This window comes from Amphiprion ocellaris, chromosome 6 (genome assembly GCF_022539595.1).
Source record: "Amphiprion ocellaris isolate individual 3 ecotype Okinawa chromosome 6, ASM2253959v1, whole genome shotgun sequence".
Lineage (NCBI taxonomy): Eukaryota > Metazoa > Chordata > Actinopteri > Pomacentridae > Amphiprion > Amphiprion ocellaris.
This window is the reverse complement of record NC_072771.1, coordinates 5,476,151-5,489,582: the sequence shown is the minus strand read 5'-3', so window position 1 is coordinate 5,489,582 and position 13,432 is coordinate 5,476,151. Positions and strand designations below refer to the sequence as shown.

The window sequence follows — 13,432 nt, the reverse complement described above, 5'->3', positions numbered from 1 at the left end:
TAAACATTTTAATGACATGTGGGACAAACCTTTTAACATTTTAATTATATAATTTTCTTTACATTTATTAATATTTTTGGACATATAATATTTATCTAATTATTTAATAATTAAATAATTAATTTAATCTAATTAATATGCTACTTTTTTTATTTTCATTGCTATTTTTCTTCCATTTTAATCACGTGACATTTTAATAAAGTTCTCTGACATTTTCTTAATATTTTTCAGACATTTACTTTATATTTTGTCATTCAAATTTTTAACAATTATTTCAGGTGACAAAATAAATAAATCCAGCTGTATTTGAACAGCAGCTCAACAGTCACTCCATAGGAAGCTCTGTTCTGCTAGAAAGAACCCAACAAGCCACGTTTGCTGATCGCTCTGTTTAGACGCCTGCAAAGTGACAAACTGTCCATCGTTTTCAATATCAAATGTGATTTATTACTCACAGTTTCTGCAGGTTTTTCCAAACAGAGTGCGTCCACTTCTTCTGTAATACGGATATTTCCAATCATAGACAAGAAAACACAGCTGAGTTCTGCTCTGCTCAGTGAAAACCAGCAACACCTGAGCTAAATAAATCCTTCATTTTATGACGTCTGCCTCCTTCACAGGGGAACTGCTCCCCCATGTGGTGGAAGTTTGACCAAACAGAACAAAATTCACAACGTTATCATTAACACTGGAATATTTAGGGTTAGTTGAGATATAGTATTCTATCACAATAATCAATCACAGATATTCTTTAATTCTGTTTAGGAGGATTTTTTGGAAATTAAGGATTCTGCAAAAGAGAAATATCTGAGAAATCCTCTGCTTTGTAGAATTTAAAAAAAAAAAAATCAATTTCCAACAATTCTTAGATTAAATGTTTGTTTGGCCTCAGAGCTCATCCTCACTTTTAGAAAAAGTAACTTGAGGTGAAGTTTTGGATAAAAATGAAGTACATTTAGTCAAGTATTGTACTGAAGTACAGTTATGAGGTACAAGCCGTCCGTTCCATCTGTGATTATGGGGAATGTGAGGTCTCTCCCGAATAAGATGGAAGAACTGACGGCGCTGACCAGGCTGCAGTGGGAGTATAGGGAGAGCAGCCTCATGATGTTCACGGAGTCATGGCTGAACGAACTCACTCCGGACTCACTTTTAACTCTGGACGGATTCCATCTGGTCAGAGCGGACCGGAACGCGAGGGAGAGTGGTAAGAGAAAGGGTGGGGGCCTCGTGATGTATGTGAATGAGAGATGGTGTAATGCTGGACACATTAGCGTTAAAGAGCAGCTCTGCACTAAGGATGTAGAATTACTGGCGGTCAGTCTGCGTCCGTTCTATCTGCCCCGGGAGTATTCACATGTAATAGCCATTACTGTGTACATCCCTCCCTCGGCTGATGCGGCTGCAGCCTGTGAACTCATCCACAGTGTAGTGTCCCAGCTGCAAACATCTCACCCTCAGTCTCTTATCATCATCTCAGGAGACTTTAATCATGCATCGCTCTCTGCCACTCTCCCCACGTTCACCCAGTACGTGACCTGCCATACCAGAGACAATAAAACCCTGGACCTGCTGTATGCAAACATCAAGGATGCATACAGCTCCTCACCCCTCCCCCCACTGGGCCACTCAGATCACAACCTGGTGAGACTGCAGCCCATTTACATACCTATGGTGAAGAAACAACCCCCCACCACCAGGTATGTGAAGAAGTGGTCTGACGAGGCCACTGAGGCGCTGCAGGACTGCTTTGAGACCACAGACTGGGATGTGCTGTGTGGTCCACACGGGGAGGACATTGATTCACTGACGGACACTATTACGGACTACATTAACTTCTGTGCAGAGAACATCGTACCGACCAGGAAAGTACGGTGTTTCTCTAACAGCAAACCCTGGGTGTCCCTGGAACTGAAGACCCTGCTGAAGGAGAAGAGGAGGGTTTTTGGATCTGGGGACAAAGAGGAGCTGAGGAGGGTGCAGAAGGAGATAAAGAAGAAGATCAAGGCGGACAAGGCCAGCTACAGGACCAAGATGGAATCTCACCTGCAGGACAATAACACAAGGGAGGTCTGGAGAGACCTGAGATCCATCTCTGGTTACAGCAGAGGCCATGAGAGGGGAGCTGCAGCAGGAGGCCAGGAGTGGGCCAATGAGCTGAATCTGTTCTTTAACAGATTCGACTCTGCTCCCACTCCTCCCCCCTCTCATCAAAGCACCGGCCAGCCAGCTCCTTCTTCACACCTCAGCTCTCTACCACCACCACCACCAACAGCACCCCTCCTCCCATCCCCGTCTTCTACCACCTCCGGACTCCGCATACAGCCCCATCACCCCTCCTCGTCTCACCCCCCACCACCACCATCACCCCTCCTCCTGCCACCCTCCCCCTGCCTCTCCATAACAGCTGATCAGGTGAGAAGTGAACTTAAAAAGATCAAGACCAGGAAAGCTGCAGGTCCTGATGGAATCAGCTCCAGACTCCTTAGAGACTGTGCAGACCAGCTCTGTCAGGTGCTGCTGCACATCTTTAACCTGAGCCTGAGTCTGGAGAGGGTTCCTCTGTTATGGAAGACTTCCTGCCTGGTTCCTGTCTCTAAGACCAGGAACCCCAGGGAGCCTAACCACTTCAGACCTGTGGCCCTCACTTCTCACCTGATGAAGACCATGGAGAGGATCGTCCTCAGGAACCTCCGTCCCCAGGTGAGCCAGTATCTGGATCCACTGCAGTTCGCCTACCAACCGAACATTGGAGTGGATGATGCAGTGGTCTACCTGCTGCACAGATCACTGACTCACCTGGAGAAACCCAGCAGCACTGTGAGGCTCATGTTCTTTGACTTCTCCAGTGCTTTCAACACCATCCAGCCTTCTCTGCTTAGGGTGAAGCTTGAAGGAGCAGGAGTAGACTGTCACCTGGCTGCTTGGACCATCGACTACCTCACCAACAGACCACAGTACGTGAGGCTTCAGGACTGTGTGTCTGATGTGGTAGTCAGCAGCATGGGGGCCCCACAGGGGACAGTGCTCTCCCCCTTTCTCTTCACCCTGTACACGTCGGACTTCCACTACAACTCTGGGAGCTGTCACCTCCAGAAGTTCTCCGATGATACAGCCATTGTTGGGTGCGTATCTGAAGGGGACGAGCGGGAGTACAGGACGGTCATCTCTGACTTTGTGGACTGGTGTGAGCGAAACCATCTGCAGCTCAACGCCAGTAAGACGAAGGAGATGATCGTGGACTTCCGCAGGAGGAGGACACCCCGGACTGCACCGGTGAACATCCAGGGTTTGGACATTGACATGGTGGACACATACAAATACCTGGGTGTTCACCTCAACAACAAACTGGACTGGACACACAATACAGAGGTCCTGTACAAGAAGGACCAAAGTCGTCTCCACCTGCTGAGGAGACTGAGGTCCTTTGGAGTGTGCAGGACTCTGCTCAGGACATTTTATGACTCTGTGGTAGCGTCTGCTATTTTCTATGCAGTGGTCTGCTGGGGAGCAGGGAGCACTGAAAGGGACAGAAAGAGACTAAACAGACTGGTCAGGAGGGCTGGTTCTGTCCTGGACTGTTCCCTGGACTCCATAGAGGAGGTGGGTGAGAGGAGGATGTTGTCAAAGCTCACATCCATCATGGACAATCCCTCTCACCCACTGCATGACACTGTGGGGTCTTTAAGCAGCTCCTTCAGCAGCAGACTGAGACATCCACCCTGCAAGAAAGAGCGCTATCGCAGGTCCTTCATCCCATCTGCTATAAGACTTTACAACATCAGCATCACTGGCTGATGTTAACATAAACTGGACTATATCATTACCACCCCAAACCATAAAATTTGCACAGACATTCTTGCACTGCACATCTTTGCACTTTTAAACTTTATTTTTATTTTTATTTTTTCTGTTAAAAATTTTGCCACCCTTGTATATATTGTAAATAAAACTGTTGTAACAATGTAAATTTCCCCTGGAGTGGGGAGAAATAAAGAACTTTATCTTTATCTTATCTTATCTTATCTTTATCTTATCTTATCTTTAAGGACAGTTCTATCAAACCACAGCCTGAGCACAAGTTAAAACACAGCGGCTGGATTAATAAAAGGAGAAAACAGGAAATAGAACTCCAGATTGTTGCTCAGTGGATTGGAAACAGAATAAAAACTTCTATGGAAAGTGATGGGTGCTTTATAGTCTAAAACATGCAAAACAACTAATAAGACCCTTTAAAAAAAAGAAAGTAATTTCTCTCTTAAACGGTCTAAACCATATTACAACTCCGTTAAAACATTTTTCCCTTAAATAGTCTAAAACATTTAAAATGGACAATGTGGTCTTTAAAAAAAGAAAAGAAAGTTCTCCCTTAAATAGTCTATAAAATGTCATATTAATAATACAGTCCCTTAGAAATAAAAACTTTTCACTTTAAAATGTGAAAATATGTAAAATAACTCATATTTCTTTGAAAAAAAAAATCTCCCTTAAATGGCCTAAAACTTGTAAAACAACTAATATAGTCATTTAAAACAAAGAAAAGTTCTCCCTTAAATAATCTAAAACACATAAAGTAGCATAAAAAGGTAAAGCACAAGTACCTCAAAGGTGTATTTAAGTAGAGTGCCTGAGTAAATGTACTTAGTTACTTTAAACAAGCGTCTGTAAATGTGCAGGAAATTACAACCAAACCTGTGCTGTTTGTGTCGTTGTTTAGTTTCTGGAGCTGAAAACCAACGGAGGACTGGAGCCACTGCTTTGATTCATAAATATTTTATATACAAAATATCGTTACAAGTATATTCAACATATGTCACATTAGAATATTGATACATACATTTGATCAGTCTTCATATTTCACAGTACATACATGGGAAAAAAAAGAAAAAAATCACCATTCTAGCTGACTTTGTGTACAATAAATACATGCTCTTCTCGTTTGTACAAACTTAGTTAGTTTTAAACAGAGTGCAAGAGTTCAGACGTCAAACATCCCACTTTTTACCGCAGATAAAAATTTGTTCGGTTATTTCAGCAGAACTAAACTTGAAGATGTAAATTTGCGGTAAAAAGTGGGACGTCTGCAGAAGCCAAATCTGTCAAAACAAGAAGAGTTAGTTGACCGTGGCTCGCTGAACGCTTGCATTCCTTGGCACGTAGTAAACAGTTTGGATCGGATCAGTCCAACCTGCCTATGAGCTTCATCTCCCATCAGTTAACTCAGATATTCAGTAAATGCGGCTGAGCATGCAGGGCAAGGCGGCGGCATCGGATTTGGTCTTTATTGTTGACTGTGAAAGAGTTTCTTGACCTCCATGAGTCCTTAAACCATTTAAAGCTGTGGTAGGCAGTACTTTTTGGGCATTGACTGGGCAAAATTTCCTTGAAAACCTCTCAATATGTTGAAAATCACATGATCTGAGAGGAAGCCAAGCATTTGCACCTCCTCTAGACTTTATTTCAGGCTTTAGAAAGCCGACTTCAGCCAGAGTTTGTTGACCTCCATGAAGGAGTTTTCACCACTTAAAGCTGGTGTAGGCAGTATTTTAGGCATCAATGGGTAGGATTTATGTAAAAACTTTGGGCATGTTGAAATTCAAGTAATTTAAAAGGAAACAGGACATCGGCAGATAGATAGATGGAGGATTTTTACTTGGGAAAGTAGGGTTACAATTATTTTTTTCTTTTTTTTTTTTTTTGCCTTTTCCAGACAGATTTATACTTACTCTAGCCTTAACTTCTAGAAAACAGACTATAAGCTGTTTCCATTCAGATCAGGTCTTCAGAGTCGCAGGTTCTGGTTTGCAAAAACTGTAAAAGTAGAGTTTCTTGACCTCCATGACAGCGTTTGACCATTTAAATCTGAAGTATGCAGAACTTTTTGGCATCTTTGGGCAACATTTCCATAAAAACCTTTTAGCATTTTGAAATTCAGGTGGTCTGGGAGAAAACTGGACATCTGCATCTCATTTTGACTTTGTTTTTAGACTTTAGAAAATGTCAGAGCTTCAACCACAACAGCTGAGATGGAATAAAAAGCAACAAAGCCTGCAGTAAGGATAGAAAGAGGTGTTACAATGGGATGGATGGAAGACTTTGATGTTAACTCACAGGTGAAGCCAACTTTTTTTTGGTTTTTGCAGCCAGATTCCTGCCTACTGCAGCTTTAACCCCCTAAAAACAGTGGTTTCTACTCCTCAGAGCAGTTTAAATTAAAAGTTCTTAACTTCCACGAAAGTGTTTTCACCATTTAAAGCTGGGGTAGGCGGTTTATTTGGACATATTTTCTTTGCTTGTTCCAGCCAGATTCCTGCCTACTGCAGCTTTAACCCATAAAAACAGCTGTTTTCATTCAGATCAGGTCTTCAAAATCACAGTTAAAAACACAAAATTCAAGTCCAGTGGTCAGTCGGGCGCTTTAAACCCATAATTCTTTGCTTCTGAATAAAAACATTTTCTTTTCACTTTACGAGTCAGTCATAGAACTCATTCATGTCTTTGTGAGTCATTGCCGAGCTAGCTTCGTTAGCTTCGTTAGGTCTTTTTAAGGCTTCAAAAGAACTCGCTACGAAATCCTTTCTCAGTGTGTTTTCTATCTTTTCAAGCTTTAATATATTCAGAAAAATACTAACCAGACATCCAGCATTGAATGAAAACACGCATCCGCTACATCCTGATGACGTTCTTCTTGTCTTAAAGCATCAGAACGTGTCGTCGTCCGACAATATCTTAACGTGTCTGGAAAAGTAGCAACTTAATGACACTCCTGACTGGTGCTACAAGTGTCTCATTAGTGTCATAAACGGGTTTGAATCGTGACGTCTTGAACCGAGTTGGGGAATTATTGTTCGCTACTGAATTCCCTCACTGTGAGTTTGGATCTTTGGTTAGCTTCCTGCAACAACTCATGCTAAACACAACATTTGTTCTCACGTCTGTGACATTATTCAGCTGATTAATTGTAGTTTTATTTGGAGTCAGCAGTGGTATTGATGTCACATACTGGATTTGTAAGGCTGAAATAATATCTCATTATTAGTTGGTTAATAAGAGGCAGGATTAATTTACTCTTCGGGTTCTTTTAGTTTTCACACTGCTGGGACCAGAAATGATAAATTAATGTGGCTTCTTGAGGTTCAGGTCCAGATTTAAATGGCTACAGATGATGGAAATCTTCTCCAATTGGAATTAAAAGATGAAGAAAACCTCAAGAGTTTGAAGACTTGAAACCACGTTGTGATTTCTCCTTCTAAAGATGTAGCCATTTGATTAAATACCAGTCTTTCTAATCATAACTACGATAAATAGTCAACTTTCTTTTGCTCATTTCTCCTCCATGTTTGGATTTGTAAAGGCCTGTGATCACTGAGGATGAAGGTTAAACATCATCTATATTTCCTGTCTGTTCACCTCTGTTCACCTTCCCTCCTCCACAGGACGAGTTTCAGACTTGAGCTTCACGAACTCTTTTGCCACCTCGTCTGCGGGCCTCTGGGACAGGATCCTCATCACTGTCATTCCCGTCTCGTCGGTGCTGATCCGCGGCCCGAGTGGACACCAGCAGACGCAGCTCTTGCGGTCGGCGACGTCTCGGAGCTGCACCACGGCCATCCCGACCACCCGGTCCGCCCGGCCGAAGCAGTAGTCCTTCACCGTCACCTGGAGCTCGTAGCAGTCGGGGGACTCCTTACCGAGGACGCTGCAGAAGAACAAGACGTTAATAATCTTCTCAACATATTTAATTTGCCGGTGCTTCAGATTTGAAACTCACAACTGGAAGGCCTCGTTGAACTTCGCCGTCCAGCTGTTGTTCTTGGATTTCGTGGTGAACTTCCTCTTCTTGTCGGCAAGGAACGGGCCGACCATGGAGACATCAACGAAAGGTCTGAACATCCCAGATGTTTGCCACTTCATGTCATTCACCGCGATCACTGGACGGACAGAGATGGAGAGAAAGAAAAGAGATTTAACAGCGATGATGGTGCTGTTGGAGGCATTTCAGGTTTGTGGCTGCATGTTTGAGTATTTAGTAACACATAAGGTCACCAAGGCTGCACAGTGGTGTAGTGGTTAGCACTTTTGCCTTGCAGCTAGAAGATCCCAGGTTTGTGTCCAGTCCTTCACAGGATCTTTCTGCATGGAGTTTGCATGTTCTCCTGTACATGTGTAGCTTTTCTCCAGGTTCTCCAGCTTCCTCCCACAGTCCAGAAACATGCTGAGGTTAACTGATGATTCTAAATTGTCTGTAGGTGTGAATGTGAGTGTGATTGTTTGTCTCTATGTGTAGCCCTGTGATAGACTGTTACCTGTCCAGGTGAACCTGCCTTCACATTAACCTTCCTGTTGTCCTCATTTACAAGCAACAAAAAATTTTGTTTCCATGTCTGAAAAAAATCTCAAAATTCAGCAAAAAAATCCCCCAAATTTCTGAAAATTTGTAAAACCTTCTGGAAGAAAATTCCAATAGTTCCTTAAGAGTTTCCTGTAAAACTTTTATTTAAAAAAAAAAAAAAAAAATCCCCCAAATTTGGCAAGAAAATTCTTGCAAATATTTTCAAAAAATGAGTAAAAATCTTCCAAAAATTCCTAAAAATATCAAAAGTGATTCCATATATATCAGTAGAAACTTCTAATATTTTCTTTAAGAACATACACATAAAAATCAACCAAAGATTTTTTTGTGAATGTTCTTAAAGAAACATTTTTAACATTTCTTTTTTTTCCACCAAAAAATGTTTTCCCAAAAATGTTGAAAATGTGGACATCAGAAGTTTCACTGTGAAAATTAATTTTTTTCCCACACATTTTCAAACTTTAAAATGGGTCAATTTTGACCACACCAGTATTTTTAATGTAATACTTTAACTAAATTAAGCTACTCATACCTATGTACTTCTACTTCAGTGGGATTTTTAACGCATCTTTTCTTGAAATGGAATAATTATATATTTCTGTATTGGTACCTTTATTTAAGTAAACCATCTAAAAAGTACCCCTCTGTACTCATATTTGGCTTCCAGTGTGTTTAGATGAGAGACGGCAGAAGTATAAATGATAAATGACTAGTAGATTATGGGCTAAAACATGTTAAACCAGCAGTATGGTTCTTTAAATGCTTCTGAGAATAATGTTCTAAAGAGACAAGATTGAAGGTTTGGTCCCAATGAGGAGGTTTAAGGTCATAGTTTGAATAATGTAAAACTTCATGTATTTAAACTCAGGAGTCTCACCTCTGATGTTGACTTTTCGGTCTTTCCCGAGCATCATGTCGATCTGCAGCACGGCTTCTCCGATCGGTTTTTCCACCCCTGAACCTGAATGATACATTAACACGATTAAAAATACCTTTACTGGCTTTATTCTTCATTTCTGATCTGTTTGCTGCTTCTTTGACCCATTTCCATCAGCTGATATTTTATACTTCTACACTTAATATTTTAGAAAGTGATCTTTTCTTATTAAGAGCAGAACTCAAAAGCCCACTAAACACACAGAAAGGAGCCATGAGCTTTAAAGTCTCAAGGGTTGGCAAGGAAATAACAATAAAATTTGAACATTTTTATCACGTTGGTAAACAATTTAGTCTTGAAAATGTGCAAAATATGCTGTAACACTGTGGCTTGTTTGTTAACAGGTTTGTTTTTCCCTGTAAAACCCAGCAAACTCCTGATTATAGAGTGAAATGAACTCACCTCTGTCAGGTTTAATCTTCTCATTGCCGGTGATTCTGATGCCCATCCCATCATGCACTGAGAGGAGGAAGAAGGAAGGTTTAAGGAACATTTTAGCCAGTTCAAACAACACAAAGACATCTCTAACGACACGACTGATGAGTTTTGTGTTGATTGATCACCTTGGGAGTGTTGTGTGGTGACAAAGGTCTTAATTAGAGCGTCGGTGCTCTGAGAATACAGTGAGAGGGCGTAACGAAGAGAAGCCAGTTCAGGACTTTTCTCCACAAACGCCTTCTTCAGTCCGTTTCCTCCTGCGTGGAAATATTGCTGAAAGACAAGAAAGCAGCAAGTTCAAAGTGAGAAAAATCATTCATTATACCAGAATAAAATGTTATATTGTGTGTTAAGTACACAGAAAGTGCTCAGATTTATTTCTTTTTCCCAAAAATGTATATAAACCAGAACATTTTTTGCTCAGTAAATCAATAAAGTGTTAAACAAAAAAAGAAATCTGGGAGAAACATGGAAAGATTGTGTTGGGAAAGTGTTGGGATCATGGAAATGTTTATCATTTTGACAAAACAGCTGAACTTTGTTGTGTTTGCTGAAGTCTACCAGATGTGACCAGTACAGAAAAGCTTTACTAAACCCATTACTGCTGTTATATATGTTTAAAAATTCAAAAAAATAGTATAAATATCTCAAAAAACACTAGTCTAAATGCAACAGAAAGTGCTGGAAGAAGCATTCAGATAATTAAGTAAAAGTAGTAAAAGTACTCCATTACAAGTAAAACCCAGCATGAAAAATTCTACTCAAGTAAAAGTACATAAGCAGAAAAATGTAGTTAAAGTATTAAAATAAAATTAAAACCGGTTTGGTCCAGGGAAGTGAAGCATCAGTGTGTCAGCAGCATTTTACTGTTGGAGCTGCTGCAGGTTTTAACTACTTTATATCCAATTATATATACAGAAACAGCAGTTAAATCTGAGGATTTCAAACTTGATTAATGAGTGAAAAAAGAAGAAGAAAAAAGTTTTTATACAAGAAACTTGTTTTACTTTCTCTCCAGTCTTAAATTTTTGCTGTAATATTGGATTATTCCAACATGTGAGAAGTTTAGATGGAAAATGGAAGCTAAGAAATCAAAAAGGTTGGAAAATTTAGATTTAGTCTTTGAGTATGTGTTGTATTTTAAAAGCTTTTCACTCACAAACATAGTCAGATAATTGTACTGGAGTAGAAAATACAATATTCTCCTTTGAGATGTAGTGGAACGGAAGAACAAAGCAGCATAAAATGGAAACATTCAGGTAAAACACAAGTACCTCATCACTTCAGTTGAGTTCTTGAGCTGAATGTACATTCAGAAATAAAAGGTCTCCTCCTACCTTGATGGTCTCCAGTCCTGCGTCGATGATTATACACTGTTTGGGCGTCAGAGTTTTGGCTTCACCTCCTCCCTGCAGGAGACAAAACATCAGATAAACGAAAGGGAAAAGTTCAAAATAAATACATTTTTAAAAGTCTTAACCCTCCTGTTGTCCTCATTTACGGGCACCAAAAAATATTGTTTCCTTGTCTGAAAAAAATCCAAAAATTCAGCAAAAAAAATTCCCCAAATTTCAGAAAATTTGCAAAACCTTCAGGAAGAAAATTCCAATAATTCCTTAAAGTTTCCCTTCAAAGTTTTATTTAAAAAAAAAAAAAATCCTCCACATTTGGCAAGAAAATTTTTGTAAATATTTTCAAAAAATGAGTAAAAATCTTCAAAAAAAATCCTAAAAATATCTAAAGTAATTCCATATATATCAGTAAAACTTCTAATATTCTTTTAAGAACATTCACATCAAAATTGTTTTGTGAATGTCCTCAGGAAACGTTTTTAACATTTCTTTTTTTCCACCAAAAAATGTTCAAAGAGTTCCCAAAAATGTTGAAAATGTGGACATCAGAAGTTTCACTGTGAAAATGTGTTTTTTCCCACATTTTCAAACTTTAAGCGGGTTAATTTTGACCCACAGGATGACATGAGGGTTAAATCAATTAATAAGGTCTTAATGCCTTTTTTCTTTTGCATTAATAACTGGCAACACAGCAATCAATAATGATCATGCTTCAGAAACATAAAAGTGGCAGTTTTTCATTCTGTTTTCATTTCGTTAACTCATGTTTCCTCACATTTATCTCCACCCGTATCGTTCTCCTCAGTGTTATGGACAACAGCTCTCATCCACACTATTATAACATCACAGTATTTACCATCAGACTGTATAATTCCTTCTCATTCTGTAGGAAAAACAGCTGAAACATCACTGAAATCTAAACACTAATATCCAGATTATTTGCAATGTTACTTTTCTCAACTGTTTCTGCGTTATCAGCTTCAGTATCGTATGTAACTTTTCATTTTCATGTGCAATATTTTATTTTTGAGGTGCATTATTTCAATTTCATGTCCAACATTTCATTATCATGTTATATATTATATGTGATATTACTTTACTACCTCACAATTACTGCAGATATCATTTAATACATTTCTATTCCAGTCTCATTTAAGCTGCCATATTTTATCCTCAGTAATGTTTTGTACTTTTATCTTATTGCTTTTTACTGCATGGCACTGTATTTTTCATGTGATGTAATTTTGTTTTCTGAGCAATATGTGGCACAAGAATTTCCTTAGGGATTCATAAAGTTTTTTCTTATCATATTTTAATCTTATCTATATTGTATGACATGGGGATGTTTTGAGGGTTAAGAATTGCTGTAAGGGCTCAGGATAGAACCTAGAAACTGAAATAGTTGGAGTTAGCAGCTGCGATATCCAGCACTAAAGAATAATCATGATAAGATAGTAAGAACTGAGAGTAAAAAAACACATTTTAGACAAATTTAGGTCCTAAATTACAGGGAAAAATGTAGATTTCTGCAAATAAGGTAAAACCCAACCATTGTTTTTACTCTATGCAGATTGACAGTGACTAACCCTAAACCCAGCTGGTTTGGGATGAAGGCAGGAGACACCCTGGACAGGTCACCAGTCTGTCGCAGGGCTACATATGCAGACAAATCACATTCACACCTACAGGTAATTTAGAGTAATCAGTTAACCTCAGCATGTTTTTGGACTGTGGGAGGAAGCTGGAGAACCTGGAGAAAACCCACACATGTACAGGAGAACATGGAGACTCCATGCAGAAAGATCCTGGGAAGGCGGGGACGCTTCTCACTGCAAGGCAAAAGTGCTAACCACTACACAACTGTGCAGCCCAAATACACACATTTCTGTCAAATACGACAATATAGACTCATTGCTTTTACTGTATGCAGATTGATCATGTTTACTATTCTATGTATTCATTCCTTAAAGGCCCGTTTGGAAGAATCAGGTTCCTACAAAAGTGGTATTTTCCCTATCTTACAGTACAAGCAGGGCCCATCACACCATGTGGTAATATTGGATTCACCTGAAGATCAGACCAGAGTGTACTGACCTTTAAATGGGCAATAACAGCTGGACTAGATGTATTACAGATAAGTGTTTTTCTCGATAATACTGACCAGAAAGCCTTTGTTTCAACATAATTCGGTGTTTGATGATTGCAAAGCACAAAACAAGGTGCTGTGGCTTAGCTGGTCAAAGCGCCTGTCTAGTAAACAGGAGATCCTGGGTTCAAATCCCAGCAGTGCCTCGTGTGATACTTCCATATGTCTTCATAGCTTTATTATGTTGGTAGGTATACACGTACATC

The 13,432-nt window shown here is 39.7% G+C and overlaps 1 protein-coding gene and 1 non-coding gene across 7 annotated transcripts in view; one reads left to right on the top strand and one right to left on the bottom strand.

Annotated features, from left to right (window-relative positions):
• Positions 1 to 4,757: 4,757 nt before the first annotated feature.
• Positions 4,758 to 13,432, bottom strand: part of LOC111565599 (protein unc-13 homolog B-like) — a 279,044-nt gene continuing 270,369 nt past the window's right edge. For all 6 annotated transcript variants that reach the window (XM_055011386.1, XM_055011381.1, XM_055011382.1 and 3 more), the window contains 6 exons: positions 11,066 to 11,137; positions 9,854 to 10,001; positions 9,693 to 9,749; positions 9,231 to 9,314; positions 7,772 to 7,931; positions 4,758 to 7,699 (listed from right to left, as the gene is read on the bottom strand). In XM_055011386.1, coding sequence (XP_054867361.1) covers positions 7,417 to 7,699; positions 7,772 to 7,931; positions 9,231 to 9,314; positions 9,693 to 9,749; positions 9,854 to 10,001; positions 11,066 to 11,137 — 804 coding nt within the window. In that variant the 3' untranslated portion in view covers positions 4,758 to 7,416. The remainder of the gene's footprint in view (positions 7,700 to 7,771; positions 7,932 to 9,230; positions 9,315 to 9,692; positions 9,750 to 9,853; positions 10,002 to 11,065; positions 11,138 to 13,432) is intronic.
• trnat-agu (transfer RNA threonine (anticodon AGU)) lies at positions 13,299 to 13,372 on the top strand. Its single transcript has one exon. It is a non-coding gene; the product is annotated as a tRNA-Thr (tRNA).